The 16807-nt window shown below is 42.4% G+C and overlaps 1 protein-coding gene across 4 annotated transcripts in view; it reads right to left on the bottom strand.

The window, feature by feature from the left end:
- Positions 1-803: 803 nt before the first annotated feature.
- Nphp3 (nephrocystin 3) overlaps positions 804-16807 on the bottom strand; it is a 43169-nt gene continuing 27165 nt past the window's right edge. Inside the window, exons 16-27 of one of the 4 annotated variants that reach the window (XM_027414344.2) lie at positions 14768-14906; positions 12861-13025; positions 11168-11262; positions 10180-10302; positions 8789-8975; positions 8398-8639; positions 7099-7174; positions 5980-6107; positions 4941-5181; positions 3794-3919; positions 3178-3293; positions 804-2562 (exon numbers count right to left, since the gene is read on the bottom strand). In XM_027414344.2, the coding sequence (XP_027270145.1) occupies positions 2382-2562; positions 3178-3293; positions 3794-3919; positions 4941-5181; positions 5980-6107; positions 7099-7174; positions 8398-8639; positions 8789-8975; positions 10180-10302; positions 11168-11262; positions 12861-13025; positions 14768-14906 (1819 nt within the window). In that variant the 3' untranslated portion in view covers positions 804-2381. Of the gene's footprint in view, positions 2563-3177; positions 3294-3793; positions 3940-4940; positions 5182-5979; positions 6108-6946; positions 7175-8397; positions 8640-8788; positions 8976-10179; positions 10303-11167; positions 11263-12860; positions 13026-14767; positions 14907-16807 lie in introns of those variants that run through there. The other 3 variants (XM_035443909.1, XR_003485117.2, XM_027414345.2) reach the window with 3 other exon arrangements.

Here is a 16807-nt window from a genome sequence, read left to right as displayed (position 1 = left end):
GCCCCAACACTTCACTTTTAAAAATACTTTTGGGCTGGTTGTTGGTGGCGCACACCTTTAATCCCAGCACTCGGGAGACAAAGGCAGGCAGATCTCTGAGTTTGAGGCCAGCCTGGTCTCCAGAGAGAGTGCCAGGATAGGTTCCAAAGCTACACAGAGAAAACCCTGTCTCGAAAAACCAATAAATAAATAAATAAATAAATATAAAAATAAAAATACTTTTGTATAGTTCTCAAATCTAAATTTTGGAGGAACAAAGAATATGCTTTTTTGAAGATTCTTTTAGAGTACTGGTCACAGATTATTGAAGTTTTTTAAGGTGGTAAACTTAATACTATACTTTTAATTTATTAATCATGAAATAATCAGATTTTAAGCTCTGATAAATTAGTTGTAAAATCAATGTCTGATATATTTGTACCTTTCATGGGGGGAGCAAACCCCAAACTATAGGTTACAGTCATATTTTAGTTTTTTTCCTCATAAATCTTAAACCGCCCCCAAAAGCTGGAAGAAGAATCCTTATTTTGTACATTCCTGTCTAATTTAAGTTACCATAATAGCGTCTAGATTTTAGCAGTGCTTCTCAAACTCAGAAGCTCAGGAGTTATCCGGCCACCTGGCTCTCAGGCTGCCTCTGAGTGGGCAAAGGGCCAGGCCTTGCAGTCTGACTGTTAAGTTCTGGATAGCAATGACACTGGCTACTGCATTCCCCGGGAAGTAGCATAACACTGGGCCCAGCCTTCAGTCACCAGAGTTCTTCAACTTGATCAAACTGAGTAAACTTGGCCAATATTCAAGTCTGCTAAAACATGTTCAATGTTTATTTTTAAATAATAATTCGAAGTGTAGCTGTCTCGTACAAAGTACAAAAAAGAGAACTTGGCAATTGCACTTTTATTTTAAAAATGGAATACAATTTCTATGTCATCTTTATACTAATACATATTGGGATCTTGTAAGATTTAAAATTGATGAAAATTTTTCTATAAATTACAAATAAAAAACAATACCTAGTGTGGCAATATTTATAAAATCTATAAGAATATTTACAAATTTTCAGTATAACAGTGACAACTAATTGACTGAGGTAAAGCAAGATTGGTTTAGACCATTTAAGAAAGAAATGGAGTTGTCATGGCTGTTTTTTGTGTGTTGAGGACTAAATCCAGGGTCTGATGCATACTACCACTCTGTCTACTTTGTAAATTTTGTGACAAGGTCTCACCAAGTTGCCTGGGCTGGTGTTGAACTCATATTCTAAGCTGACCCTGACTTTGAGATCCTCCTGCCTCAGCCTGTGAGTATCTGAGAGTCAGGCCTTTGCCACAGTAATATCAGGATGGTACAGAGCCTGTGGTTGCCATCAGACACTGCAGCGCAGCACAGTGACAGACTTCCCTGGAGACAGCAGGGGCTGCTTAAATCAGCTTAGGGGAAAGGAAGATTCCAAAGCAAAGGTATGCGTGGTAGCATGCACCTGTGATCCCAGCACCCAGGAGGCCAAGGAGGAATGGTCAAGAGTTTATGGTCAACCTGAACTACATAGACTCTCACAACCACACAGTAAGGGGCTGGGGAGATGCTCAGTTGGTAAAGTGCTGTGTAAGCATAGGACCCCAGTTCAATCCCCAGAAACCCCTCTAGAAAGCTGGGCATAGGGATGGAGGCTTGTAATCCTATCTCTGGAGGTGGAGACAGGGAGATCCGTTACCAGGATGCCGGAAAGCCAGTCAACCTAGCTAAGTGAGCACCAGGTCACTGAGACCCTGTCTCAAAACAGAATCAGTCAAACAACCAAAAACCCCAATGGGTCTCAAAAAATAAGACAAACAAACAAACAAAAAAAAACCTAAAAAACAAGGTGAATAGCAACTGACCTCTGACCTTCATATGAACATATTCTCACACATTAATCCAGAAAAAGAAAAACAAGAATTCCTATCTAGTTTATTTCACTGAAGATTGTTCAGACCTTTCATCAACATCCCTTTAGCCCTTTGAGGTAGAGAACTGGGTCAGACCCCTGCTGAGAACAAGACCAGTGAATGACCAGGCTGAAGCTGCTCTCCAGGGAGCAAAAGAATCATGGGATTCTTAAACCATGGGCTCCTGCCAGCTCTTGTTGCAGAGACCAACCCATTCCTCATGCCATTAGCATACTGATGTCTACACCCTGGATCTCATCCCATAGGAAATGGGTTCTTTAATCAATTTGAACTGGACACAACAATTCAGTGTAATCCAATACAACTTCATACAAATACCAGTTAAATAACACTAAGTAGGAAAAATGATTTTCTTTAAAAAACACTGTTTTGAATTCAAATGTACCAGATGTTTGTTTTATCCTGAGGTATTCTTGCAAAAACTTGGCACTGTTACCTTTGTCCCTGGGGAAGGAAAATATTAGGAGAATGAGTTGTTTTAAAGATAAATGTGTCCCCACTTGATGACTGCCTTGAAGGAGCTTTTCCACCCAAAAGTGATGTCTCTGCTTCTTTTATTTCCATTGCCCTTTTGTACAGTTCAGCAGCCTTTTCAAAATTCCCTTCTTCATAGCTTTGAAAGAAAAAGACATGAGAATATACTTATTAGCAAGAAGCAGCTCTCCCTTCTAAATAGCCATTCTAGAGACAGAAAAACAAGTTGCAAGTAATTTCCCATTCCCACTACACTTTCTTCTTTGTCATATATGGGCGTAGGATTGGGGGCTATTCATTCAGGTAGACCAGTTGGCCAGGGTTCCCAAACTCATCTATCTACACTGTGGAATTACGTCTCTTGCATGTGCAGCATTAAGACGATGTTGTGATGGGTTTGGTTAAAAAAAAAAAAATGGTAACAAGTGTTGTTATCATCTGTATCCTAAGATGAACACACAGGAGTGAGTAAAACTCAACACACACTTAACTTGGCTCTGAGGTCAGTAAGTGGCCCCATCACTCCAGAGGCAGCCTGTAGTATAAGCCATTTTTACTACCACAATACACACCTCCAAAAAAGTAAGCCCTCTTTACCCTACTTTTGGGTATCACCTGAGGATCTAAAGCTAGGAGACCAAAACAACTACTCTCCCTCCAGAGAAAGACTAGTTTCAGCAATAAATCTTTCATGCTATTCTGTGATGAGTGGGAACTGCCAAAGACCTGGGATAGATACGAAAACAGTTCTTACCTGAGCACAGCTAAATTTTTTAATGTTTCTCCAACTCGAGGATGCATCCGCCCCAAGCTATCTTCATAAATCTTTAATGCTCTCTCATAAAGTGGCAGGGCTTCACTGTGCTTTTTCTTATTAAAAAAAATAGTGCTCACTTAAACACACTGTTTATGAAATGATTATTAATGTATTCTATACCGAGCTGACCTACTTTAAAAATCTTAATATCCTCCTAAGAGATGCAAGTAAACACTATTTGATGAATAATTATAACGTAATAGAAAGGAAAAACTCCAAGTTTCAGGCTTGTCCTAGCACCAGTCTGACTCAAATCCAAAGCACAAGCCTGCTGCTGGCCCAGCGGGTCCTTGGGCAGATGCTCTGAGACTGTCCTGTGGGTTCAGGGGTCTCCAGAAGGTGAAAAGCAAACCTGAGCTCAGCAGTTGGCTGGTGTTCTCAGACAGGAACCAGCTTACAAATCTAGCCTTAATAAAGTTTGAGGTATTTAAAAAGGAAGCATTAACTGGCAAATAGTCTTATATTTTCTTTACTGTGCCATTAACCTATATTTATCCATATTTTCTTACCCTCACATTATTCATTTGTAAATAGTTGAAATGTAGATGCTTACCATCTGGCTATGAAGGACTGCCAAGTTCACCAAGGCAGTAGCTACACTGGGGTGTTTTGGGCCAAAGGATTTCTGCCGAATTTCAACAGCCAATTCATATAAAGGTACAGCCTTGTCAACTCTTCCCTAAAAAACAAAAGTATAATCTAACAAAAACATGAAAGCCATAGATATTCTGACCAGAGCTTCCCCCAGAAATAAAATGTATTAAATAAAGTTGCAGAAGCCTTTTCTACAGCTGGTCACGCTTATTTTCAAGCAACTGAAAATCCAATAGACTATGGAAATGGAGCTGTTGGGAACACAACCATTGTCTGACAATTTGGAAAGTGCTTTATTTACTCCCCAGTGTTTCCAGTGAAAGAAAAGCCCGGTGGTGTAGGTCTGTTGCTGAACTTAAGTCATGGAGGTATCAGAATAAAACCACTTCCTACCAACTGCCAAGTTCCCTTGGAGTTTCCTTGGTGATTTCTTTTAACATAGAAGTTGCCTGAAAGAACAGCACATTCCCTTCTTACTACATGAGGTTCTGTGTGTGTGTGTGTGGGGGGGGGGGCACACCAGCAAGGGAGCCACCAACATTTCAAGAAGGTGACAGCTCTGCCACTGTACCTCTCAAAGCAATCTGTGGCCAAGTTTTGTTTTGAACAGATACAAAAATCCAAACTTTACTCCCATGGCAAAGAGCTGATTATTTAATTGTAGATAAAGTCAGAGAAGAGTGAAATAAAATGACAATTTTGTTAAAAAAAAAATAAGGCAATGTTGGCAGTCCTGGCCATTGGGTGATTTGGTGTGTTTTGGTTAGTAGTAAGTACAGTAAGAGGATTTGAAAATGCCCGAGATGTAACATAACAAAAAAGATCTCATTCATAATGTTGACAAAACAGTTTATATTCGAAAAGAACTCATTCACAATGTTGATAGATTTGTAGTTGGAATGCATTTTCAAAAAACCAAATCAGTATCTTAATTAAATCTGAAACAATATATATCTTCTCGTTCTCATTTGTTAGAAATTAAATAATGCTGTTTTTAAAAGCTCACCTGAAATAACCTCCCGTCAGATGATAAACTAAATAGCTGGCTGCAGTCATGGCTTCTGTGGTACATTATAAAGCACACAGACATAGTGGGGCAAACTTACTGTTTTCTTATACAAGATAGCGAGATGCTTCACTGTGTAGGCCAGGGAAGGGTGGTCAGGTGCCAAGGCTCGTCTCCGGATGTCCAGGGCTCGCTCATAGAGCTCCTCTGCTTTCTCATACTGCTTCTTTTCATTGCAAAGAGCTGCCAAGTTGTTCAGGGACTGGGCACAGTCTGGGTGATCTGGCCCCAGAACCCGCTCCCTCATTTCCAAGGAACGCTTCAGAAACTGCTCTGCTGTTCTAGGAACAAAACCCCAACATGCCTTAAACAGAACCCTAACGATGTGGGGAACAGGAACATTTTTTATCCGTAGACACACTGAAGTGAAGGATTCAGTCCAAACCCACCTCCCACCTTCCCCCCCCTCCCCTTCGCTTGCCAGGAGGCATCAATTCTCCATTTCTCCTAAAAGAAAAACCCACAGATATTTTTGGAAACAGCCTTCTAAGACCTTACAGTGATCAGCCTCGTGTGCCAAATGAAAGATGTTGGCATCCATTCCTTTTTTCTTAGGAATTATTACCAAAAAATTGTTAGTAAAAGAAACTTAGGTGAAGTGGATGTTAAAAAAAAAAAATGTGTTGCATTTTTCTGAAGTTTCAAATTGACTAGCTGTTTCTGACATCTGAAGAAACCTAACCATACTTGGTTTTCAGACAGTGGAGGTGTAAGTGTGTGTAGTCTTTTCTGTCCAGGTAAACTAAAGGGTGAAGCGGCAGCGGCCACTGTTTCTTCCAGCCCCTCCCAGGTTTGAAGTTGCCTCTGTGAGGTCTCATGTACGATGTCCACACGCAATCACTTTTCACAAGCACAAAGGCCACACTAGGGAAGATGCAGAGTAACGCTGAGGTTCAGAAGCCACGTGGGAAGGAAAAGGAAAGAAGACATAATAACACCAAACAGGAAACTAGCAGGGTTCTGTTTTTAAATCTTTTTTTCTCCTAACTTTGGACGTGATTGACATGTAGAACAGCTTCATACCAAAGACACACAACACAGTGGATACTTAACCTCGGCATGAGTGCCACGGTACTCACTCGAGGTTGTTTTGAAGATAGTAGAGGACACCCAGTTCATTGAGGGTGCGGGCATTCTCAGGCTTGTCCTTGCCTAAGGTGAGCTCTTCTAACTGCAGAGCCCGTCTGCGTAGCAGGGCAAACCCGTACTGCGGTAACACAAAAACGCAACCACTGAGCACCAGCCTCGACTCTGGAGGCATCTACTGTTGTCCTAATGAAAACCTTTCTCTTTAGACAGCAGTTGTTTTAAGTAGCACATTGAATATAAAGTTTATGAGGAGCATGTGTGTTTATTTCTACATGGAATCATGTTCACAAATTTATTAAACACCATGTTTGTGAAAATGGTTATGAGGTATTTTAGCATGATATATGTCAAAGCATGTCAGAAAAGACTAGCTTCCTGATCTTTACCAACTCTATCGCTGCATGTATAAGCATCAGGTCCTATTTAGTTTTTTAAAATTGTGCATCTGTGCACACATGTGGATCCCCAATTACCACCCACCTTAGTTTCTGAAATGGTGTCATTCACTGGGAAAGTGACAGTGATCTTCCTGTGTCTACCTCCCCAGTGCTGGGTTGCAAGTGTGCCAGCATGCCAGCCTTTGCTTCTTATTGCTGTGGGGGCTGGAATCAAGCTCAGGACCTCATGTTTGTACAGCAAGCAAGCACTTTACTCACTATCTCCTCAGTCCCATGGACAGAGAATTTTAAGCCAAACATGCTATATTTAGGCTTTTATCAGCAACTTAGAAACATTTAAAATATTATGCCCAAGGGAAACCATTCTTTCACATCTGAATTTTACAGATGTTAATTAAACTTCTATTTCCTTTCCTAACTCTTCACAGAAAAGAATCAAAGTAACTTGAAATAGTACCTTCCAGAGTCTATAACTGGAAGAGTTTTATAACTTAAAACTTACAAGTTAAGCTGAGCTTTACAACTTAAAAGCCCTCTGGATTGGGCTGTTCAACAATACCGTGATTATGAATAAAAGGAAAATGCCAGTCGGTGCCTTCCTAGAAGTCACTTAAAATCTGAAGCTCTCCAATGCGAGGGTTATGCACTCATGATATTCCGATCTCATCTTCCCCTTGAGTTCAAAGGACAACAGGGACACAGTCTCATTACCAGGCTGCCTTTTCTCCTTGTGGCTTGCTGGCGGATTATAACGGATTTTTTCCTAAAATGTTCAGCTTGCTCATATCTTTAAAAAAAAATGAGAGAGGGGTGGGAGGGGGAGGGAAAATGGTGAGCTGGGGAATAGAGCATATTCCATGAGCATATTCATGATTCAGGGAGATGCAAACAGTTGGACACAGGCTGGTTTCAACTGTTAAATACAACAGGGGTCTAGTGGCAGCTCATGCAGCTCAAGATCTCCGAGGAAACCCGCACAGCCCTCTAAAAAGCTCACATTTAATTGTTTTAATCTGACTTAATGCAGTCTGAATCTCTAGCAGTCTACCACACTGAAAATCCCAAAGTTTAGTTTGCAGTGAGCACCTTTTACCTGGACAGGTTAAATTTTGGTTAGTTATAAATGCAAAAATCCAGGCAAAGTTAGTGTAAAACAATACTTATAGAATTAAGAGGAAAAAATTCCAGGCAGTCTCTCTAATGGTGGAGGAAGAGAAAGGGTTTCTGAGAGAGGAAGAGAGGCCACTCAGCCCAGTAGGTAGAAAGTCTTACTCAAAGGGCGTCAGGGGTCACACCCAGGGCCATACACAGCTAGGCAAGTCCTCTATTGCTGAGATATAACCTCACTTTGAAAGCCTTTTTATAACACTACAGCCAACATTTCCTATAAAGGGTGTCTAGTTGATATTTTAGGCTTTGTGGGCAATGTGGCCTCTGTCAAAACCAAGGAAACCTTCCAGTGATGCACAGAGGCAACCGCAAATAATACGTAAATAAAAAAGCATGGCGAGGAGCCAATAAAACCTTCTTGTCAAATAGGACTTGGCCATTAGGACTGAGGTCCTTGCGGTAGTAATGTGCTCAGCGTTATAGTGATGGCTGGTGGAAGAGCCAGAGTTCAAACCTCACATGACATGACTTCCAAGCTCATGCTCTAGCCTTCATGCATCTTCAATGAAAACAAAAACCAAGAAATCCGGGAATTCTAATTTTCTTTGTGTCCCCAATGAAGACCAGGAAATACCACCTGCACACGATGCATAGGATAAGTAAGAGAAAGACCCCCAAAGCAAAGCCTACCACTTACATGCATTAGAAACACCCACTCCCGGCCGGGCTGTGGTGGCGCACGCCTTTAATCCCAGCACTCGGGAGGCAGAGGCAGGTGGATCTCTGTGAGTTCAAGACCAGCCTGGTCTACAAGAGCTAGTTCCAGGACAGCCTCCAAAGCCACAGAGAAACCCTGTCTCTCCCTTTGTACAGTTAGAGTGTGACCCACCTAAGACTTACTTGTTTTGTTTATGGTACAAAGTTGCCAGTGCCTCGAGTTCCCGAGCAGCTTGTGGATGGTCTGCACCATAAGCATTTTCTGAGATCTCCAAGGCCTGTTTGTACAGCTGCTCTGCATCTGCAAACTTCTTCCACTGCACGTACACGCTGGCCAGTTGGTGCAGGGACTGGGCTACTCTTGGGTGGTCTGGATCTAACGCTGTCTCCCGAATTTCTAGGGACCTCTGTAAGGGCACCACAGCCTGGGAACAAAGGCGAGAGGCTGATCACCATGGCAATTAAACTGCTGATTAAACATCACCGATCTCAGCACCACAAAGAAAACAGCTCCCCTCCTGGGAAAGAGAGACCACATGGAGAGCCACTCTGCCTTGGAATCCATGGAGGTTACCTGACTGAGAAGGCCGAGGTCCTTCAGAAACCGGCCAAGTGTTTCGTACAGGTCAGCTAGGCATAGCATGTTCTCCTCGCCTTCGTAGTTCCCATACTGCTTCAGTGACTCAAAGTACTCGGTCGCCATCGCACCTTTGTCTTTGCCAACAAACTGCCAGTAACTCAGCAACTCGGCAAAGTGTCCTCTGTCCCAACAAACATTAACTTGAGGAAACCATACTTTAAAATCCACTGCAATTCCTTTCTACTGAGCTATTGGCAATTTATGCAGAGGCAAACATCGTACAGTGACAGTTAGGCCAGACTTGAATTGTCATCTGTCCCACTGCTTCCGAGGCAGTGGCATCTGGAATAGACTGTCTGACCTCCCACCCCTCACCATTGTGTGTACAGAAAGGGATGTCAGCGCCACCTGCTGTGTGAGTGCAGAGCAGAAGGCTTTGGCGAAGCCAGCAGCTGTCACTGAGATCTTGCTTAGTCTCTGGTGCCAATTCACTGGAATGCCCAGTAGACATTTCGTGCTAAGGTGAACCCAGCTCATCCCCAAATGATTTTAAACCATGGGAGTTAGAATAGCAGAAACTAGCAAAGCAGACCAGCTCCCATTGCATATCCACTTCGTGATAGCCTCTGCCTCTGTGTGTGTGTGTGTGTGTGTGTGTGTGTGTGTGTGTGTGAGACCATGTTCATCTGCAGGTAATACTGAGGAGATGAAGAGAGATGCCAAGCTAAAGGCAAAGCTGACTTCACAGGAATCACAAACAGCTGGCATGGAGCTCAACAGGTCCAAGAATGAAATTTGTGAGTGCTTGCTCAGAAGCAAATCAAATTATACATCTAATTCTAAATTTCTAAGTGGAGGCAGAAAACAAACAAAAAAATCCTTCCTGGGGCTTAGCAGGTCAGATTCCAGGCTAATGAAAGGGCAGTTACACTGACAGCAAATTCAAGTATATCAAGAGAGGCAAGAGTATGCTGAAGAACCAGAGCAAAAGTCACATTCATACTGCTGAGACTTCACTGGGAGCCCAGCATCTGTTTCGACATGACACTTGCAAGAGACCTAAAGGCCCAGAGAAGCTCACCTTAGGAATAATGCCTCTGCATGGTTTACAATCTGCTTAATTGCAAGAATAAGACATGAAATTGCCCTGGGATCATTGCAGCTGATTTCTGTAAAGTAGAACATACTCTCCCCCAACAAATAAGATCTCATAACAAATGTCATGGAGTCCCCCAACCCCCACCCTACTGTCTGTATTTCAGGTACTACTGAAACTATTCTGATTTTAAATGTAAGGACAACTCCATTTTGTCAGCGTTGTTAAGCAGAACAACTAACTGTTTGAATTCTTCCTCTGCAGAGAGGATCTAGAATGAGCTGCGGACCTTTTGTAAAGGTTCTGAGACACGAGGAGGTTGAGGAGGCAGTCATGCAGCTTCTGTTTGCTTCCCTGCTGCTGAAAAAGCCAGGGGAGCTCATCTGCGCTTCTCCAGGTCACTCGGTCCTGACTGCGGGAGAGAGGAGACCACACAGTGAGTGAGACCTGCAGCAACAGAGGGGTCCCAAGGCGTCAGGAGACCCCTGGAGGGAACACATTTAACCACCATTTCTGACTCTAGTATAATCCAAAGCCAAGAAAGCTAGGCCGATACTAGAAACCTTTACCATCCCCACTGTGAGATAAATCTCTGAGAGTCTCAACCAGCCTCTTCCCCATTATGAGGAAGAAGATAAAACATTGAAACATTGAAAGGGGTTAAAAGAGTGGAAAGTCTTCCTAAATGAGGGAAAACAAAAACAAACCAAAAAAAAAAAAACTTCAACGGGCCTGAATATACATGAACAGAGGTACATATACCTCTGTGTGTGTGTGTGTGTGTGTGTGTGTGTGTGTGTGTGCGCGCGCGCGCGTGCGCGCGCCCATGCATGCACATGACAGGGAGAACATGAAATGTGTGACATATATTTTAATTATTTAAACAATAAATATAAAGACAATAAATTTATCTTGTATCAATGTCATCCAAGGTTTTACCTTTATCATAACAAGATTTCTATAAAATGGCATTTTTTTTTCTTGCTATTAGGTAGACACTGGGCTACCTTCCTAGCCTTTAATTTTATTTATTTATTAATTTAATTTTGAGATAGGGAAGGTCACACTAAATTTTTAGGCTAGCCTTGAACCCACTCAGTAGTCCATACAGACTTTAAACCTGCAATCCCCCTGCCTCAGTTTCCCTAGTAACTGGTATTAAGGCCTGTGTCATCTGACCTGGATGAATTTTACACTTTAACTTAGAAGCTAAGAGAGAGAAACAAGAATACAAAGGCAGAGTGTGTTACAGAAGAACAAAGAGACATCTCTGATACCTGAGCTGTGAGGTAAAATAGTTGATCAGCTTTTGCCTGTATGAAGAAATGAGGGTGGGGTCCTCCATGTACTCCAGTTTCACTGTTTCCCAGGCCTGGAGAGACAGAAAAGAAACCAGATTCTGTTTTAAGTCATTATGCATCTGACTTGCAAAAAGAAATTTATAATTCTTTTATTTTATAGTTACACAGTAAAAATAACCCTACAGTATTTTTAAACCAAGGATACACTAACATAATAAACTCAGTTTAGTGTAAAACTTAAGAATTCAAAGCACAATTTAATTCAAAAATTAATGTGTGTGTGTATGTTTTAAATCCCAGAAAATTAGATGTGGCACTGTGTCCATCACACAAAGGTAAAAGCAGGAAGAACATTTGCTTAGGCCAGCCTGGGCTATACGCCTGAGCCATACAGCCTCAGGTATAAAATCAAGCAAGGCCTAGTGACTCACTGTCTCTTCCAGCTGCCCGTAGATCCAGATATAGAACTTTCAGGTAACTCTGAAGCATCAGGTCTGCCTGCACACTGCCATGCTTCTTGCCACAATGACAATGGACTAATAAGCCTCTGAACTGTAAGCCAGCCCCAATTAAACGTTTTCCTTTATAAGAGTTGCCGTGGTCATGGTGTCTCTTCACAGCAATAGAAACCCTGACTAAGACAGAAGTTGGTACCAGAGACTGGGACATTGCTGTGATAGGCTGGACCATGCTTTTGCTCATGGCACACATACGATAGGGATTCTATTAGCCAACCATTTCTGAAGAGTTACAATCATGAGCCACACAGCAAGTCTTCAACGGCCATCATCAGTCCCTTCACAGCCCTGTGAGAACCTGGAAAGTCTGTCCAGCTCACCCAGGGGAGAAGGAATACAAAGGACTGTAAAAGGCTGACTTGCCTCATGCTTGCATTCCTAGAAAGAAACTCCCTTTTTGCTTCATGTGTTTTATGACTAGAATTTCGCTATTTTTTAAACATTTTATGTGTAACATGTAACAAGAGAGACACCTTCTTAATCACTGTTTTGATTTTTGAGACTTACTAGGTCGTCTTGCTATGTAGGGTAGCCTAGGCTGGCCTCAGATTTACAAGGCTCCTGCCTTAGCCTCCCAGGGTTATAGGCTTATGCCACCATCCCTAGCTCATGCAGCACAGGCTAGACTACACAGCAGAGGCTACACAAACTACACAGCAGAGGCTAGTCTTGAACTCCTGAGCCTCCTGTCTCTACCTCAGAGGTACTAGGATAATGGTAGGCCTGTGGTACTGTGCCTGGCTCCCTTTAGTAAAACTGTAAGTGTACAATACACTATTGTTAATGACAGAGACAATATACTTTTTGCTGTGAGCCTAGCCTTTAATGGCTGAGCCATCTCTCCAGCCCCAGGGACAATATTTTCCAGCAGATCTTTGGAACTAAAGCACCTTGGGTACCACTTTTGAAGTAATAGCTGCCTCCTGAAGGCACTAGACCCACTTAGTGTTGGGCAAGTTCACATGCAATCTAAAGTCACTGCAAAAAACCAAAGTGTAATGCCAAATTTTAGCTTTTGATGCTAACACCTGAAACATTTAACATAACATAGTGTAACATGGCATGGAATGCTAGAGAGATACTTACAAGTAAAAAAAAAACAAAAAAAACCCCCAACTTTTTGTTAAAAAGATGTTTGAAATAATGTTTACCTGCAGATGTCGAAATCTGAGCAGGCCACAGCTGTAAGTCAGCAGACACATTTTGTGTAAACTGTGGACGATGGAGGTCATGGAGGCCCAGGACATCTCTGGGTACAGCTCCATCAGCTCGGACTCACTCACACCATTGTGACTAACGTTGATGAGGCAGAGAATCTACACAGAGGGCAAAACACACAGGAAGCACAGGGCACCTCAGAAATCACAGCCAAGAATGTGTAAAACTTGTTAACACTTATTAACTTTTTATCCAAACTTTGTCTCAAAGAAACAAAGAGAAGCAACTGATGAAGACATCCTGATGTCTGACCTCCACATATGTACACATGGGCAAGTGCATTTTCCTACACATACACCTGTACATATATGCAGATCTCTCTCTCTCTCTCTCTCTCTCTCTCTCTCTCTCTCTCTCTCTCTCTCACACACACACACACACACACACACACACACACCTTAGCTAAGACAATCACAAAAAATAACAGCAAAAGACAATTTGCTCAACAAAATGTCAAAGCTTGTCTTAACGTTCTAAGACAATATATCATGGGGTGGGGGAGCTAAACTGAATAGAAAAGCCTAGAAACAGACCCACAATTACATGTGAGCTTGATATCTGTCAGCCCTCCAAATCAGAAGAGAATATATATTATTTAATAAAAACAACAATCAGATAGCCACATAACAAAAGGCTAAATAAAAAGCAAATATGTTTCTCTTACACAGCTAAAATACATCCACATGAATTAAAGATGCACACACAGAGACTATAAGATGTTTTGAAGGAAACTACATGAACACACACCACACAGGGACATTTAAAGCAGCAGAGAGTTTGAAACACAGCAGAACTGTTGGTAAATTTGATTTTACCAAAATAAAATTTTTAAATAAGTACCATCATAGGTGACAAAATACAAAGGAAAAAGACATGTAATTTGTATTCAATATGAACATTTAAGAACTTCAGACCAATAAGAAAAAGAAACCCAGGAGTGGGGAGATGGCTCAGTGCTTAAAAACCCTTGCTGCTCTTCCAGAGGACACACCAGGAGGCTCACAACCACACACAACTCCTTCTCCAAAGCATCCAGAATCCTCTTCTGGCCTCCTGGGGAACCTGTACTCACATATGCCCTCCAACAGACACACAGGCATACACAGAATTTTAAAAAATTAAATCCTAAAAGAAAAAACAAGCACAGACCAATAAGAAACAGACAACCCAATTTAAAAAGGAGTAAAAGTCAAGCATGGCTGTGCAAACCTATAATCCCAACACCTGGAAGGCTGGCTCAGGAGGATGGCTGCGAGTTTGAGACCAGCCTGGGCTCCAGGACAGCCAGAGCTTTAGAACAACCCTGTCTTATAAAACACAAGAAACAAGACAACGAATAACCGTGAGAAGCGAAATCTCGGTGATAACCAGGAAGAGTGCAGCCTTTCTCAAATGCTTGCAATGTACTTAAACTCAAATAAAAAATGACTTAACGCTTGTTATTTTTCATCAATAGCTGGCTGCGGGTGACTCAACAAACCCATGTGGAGTTAATTGGGAAAGGGAACAAGGGAGAAATAGGTGTCGGCTGACCGGGAGCAGAGATGGAAGAGAGACAGGTGGAAGAGAAAAAAGAGAAGGGGAAGGGAAAGGGGGTAAGGGGATAAGGGGCAAACAGGCAGATGCGCTCACGTAAAAGGGGAAGCTTGCACATGCAAACAGAGTCCTTATGCGCCATGCAACCTTTGAGCTGTCTAAGTATCTGCCTGAACGCTGGTGTGCGCATCCTGCCCATTGTTAGGCGGCGGGATCAGCATAATGCCAGGATACCAACAAACCCTACCCACGGGACTACACACAAGGTCCCCAGCTGTCCTCTGGTGGGTGCACTGCCCTTCACCTGTGTCATCAGCTCTTTATCCACCTCACTTGGCATAGACTCCCGGATGGAGCGGAGAACGAGTCTGTACAATGAAACGGTGTCTTGACACTCCAGGCACTGACGAAGGGTTTTCTCTAAGTTGCCTGCTCTCCCGGCACTGTGGAAATTGAGAACAGACCGAGTTTCATACAGACTGCCAATATCTGTGAAGAATCTGGGCACATAAAAACAGTGACCGCCATGTTTGCACTATAACCCATAATGGGAATTCAATAAAAATACAGAGAAATGATAGTTTTCTGGGGGCTGCTGGAGTCATTTGGTTTGTTTTATTATACCATTTAATCCATTTCAATGAACTTGTGCCGAGAGTTAATGTATGTCAAGTAATTAGTGTTCTCCGTGGAATATAAAAATGAGTAAGGGGCTGGAGAGATGGCTCAGAGGTTAAGAGTGCCGACTGCTCTTCCAGAGGTCCTGAGTTCAATTCCCAGCAACCACATGGTGGCTCACAACCACCCATTATTAGATCTGGTGCCCTCTTCTGGTGTGCAGATATACATGGAAGCAGAATGTTGTATACATAATAAATAAATAAAATCTTTTAAAAAATGAGTAAGGGTTGGCTTTTTGTTGTTGTTGTTTTGTTGTTTTTGTTTTTTGTTTTTCGAGACAGGGTTTCTCTGTGTAGCTTTGGAGCCTGTCCTGGAACTCACTCTGTAGACCAGGCTGGCCTCCAACTCACAGAGATCCACCTCTGCCTCCCTACTGCTGGGATTAAAGGCCTGGGCCACCAATGCCCCGCAAGGGTTGGCTCTTATCCTCCAGCATGCTACCCACCTGCAGGGGACATTTAAAGCATCTCCTCCCTCCCTTAGAGGGTGACAATAAACACTGATACCAACGCATGCTGAAACTGTATGGACACACACACACACACACACACACACACACACACACACACGCACACGAACTCAGGATGCTACCTAGCAGCAGAGTACATGTCCATGCCTAGGTCTGGATTCAGTATCTAGCACTGCAAAAACAAACTCCACCCACACAAGAGTTTCTTTTTTAAATACAAAAATGGTCCACAGTCCTCATAAAATAGATTACTGTAGAAACTTGGTATCAAAAATAAATAAATAAATAAATAAATAAATAAAACAGCCCAATTGAAAAATGGGGTTCAGTTCTAAACAAGAATTCTCAACAGAGAAAATGCAAATGGCTTAGAAACACTTAAAGAAATGTTCAACCTCCTTAGCCATCAGGGAAATACAAATCAAAGCAACTCTGAGATACATCTGTCAGAATGGCTAAGATCAAAAACACCGATGAAAGCTTATGCTGGAGAGGCTGTGGAGCAAGGAAGACACTCTTCCTTTGCTGGTGGGAGTACAAGCTTGCACAGTCACTTTGGAAATCAATATGGTGGTTCCTCAGAAAGATAGGAATCGATCTACCTCAAGTCCCAGCTATACCACCCTTAGGCATAGACCCAAAGGATACCCCACCCTACCATAGGGACACTTGCTCAAACACATTGCTACTCTATTCATTTTTTATTTCTTAAATTTATTTTTATTTTTTAAATTGATTCTTCTCTCATATATTACATCCCAACCACAGTTTCTCCTCTCTCCTCTCCTCCCAATCCCTCTCCTCACCACCCCTTCTCCCCAGGTCTACTCCTTCTCCCATTTCCCTTCAGAAAAGAGCAGGCCTCCCATGGATATCAATCAAACACAGCATATAAAGTTGCAATAAGACTAGGCACCATCCCTCATATTATGGTTGGAAGAGGCAACCCAGTAGGAGGAAGCGTCCCAAAAGCAAGAAAAAGAGTTAGAGACAGGCCCTGCTCCCGCTGTTAAGGAGTCCCACAAGAGGACCAAACTATACAACTGCAACATATGTGCAGAGTGCCTAGGTCAGCCCCATACAGGTTCCCTGGTTGTCGGCTCAAGTCTCTGTGAGCCCCTACGAGTCAAGATTACTTGATTCTGTAGGTTTTCTTGTGGAATCCTTGACCCCCTCTGGCTCCTATAATCTTTC

This window comes from Cricetulus griseus, chromosome 4 (assembly GCF_003668045.3).
Source record: "Cricetulus griseus strain 17A/GY chromosome 4, alternate assembly CriGri-PICRH-1.0, whole genome shotgun sequence".
Lineage (NCBI taxonomy): Eukaryota > Metazoa > Chordata > Mammalia > Rodentia > Cricetidae > Cricetulus > Cricetulus griseus.
The sequence above is the reverse complement of the archived record's forward strand: the minus strand, read 5'-3'. Positions and strand labels throughout refer to the sequence as shown.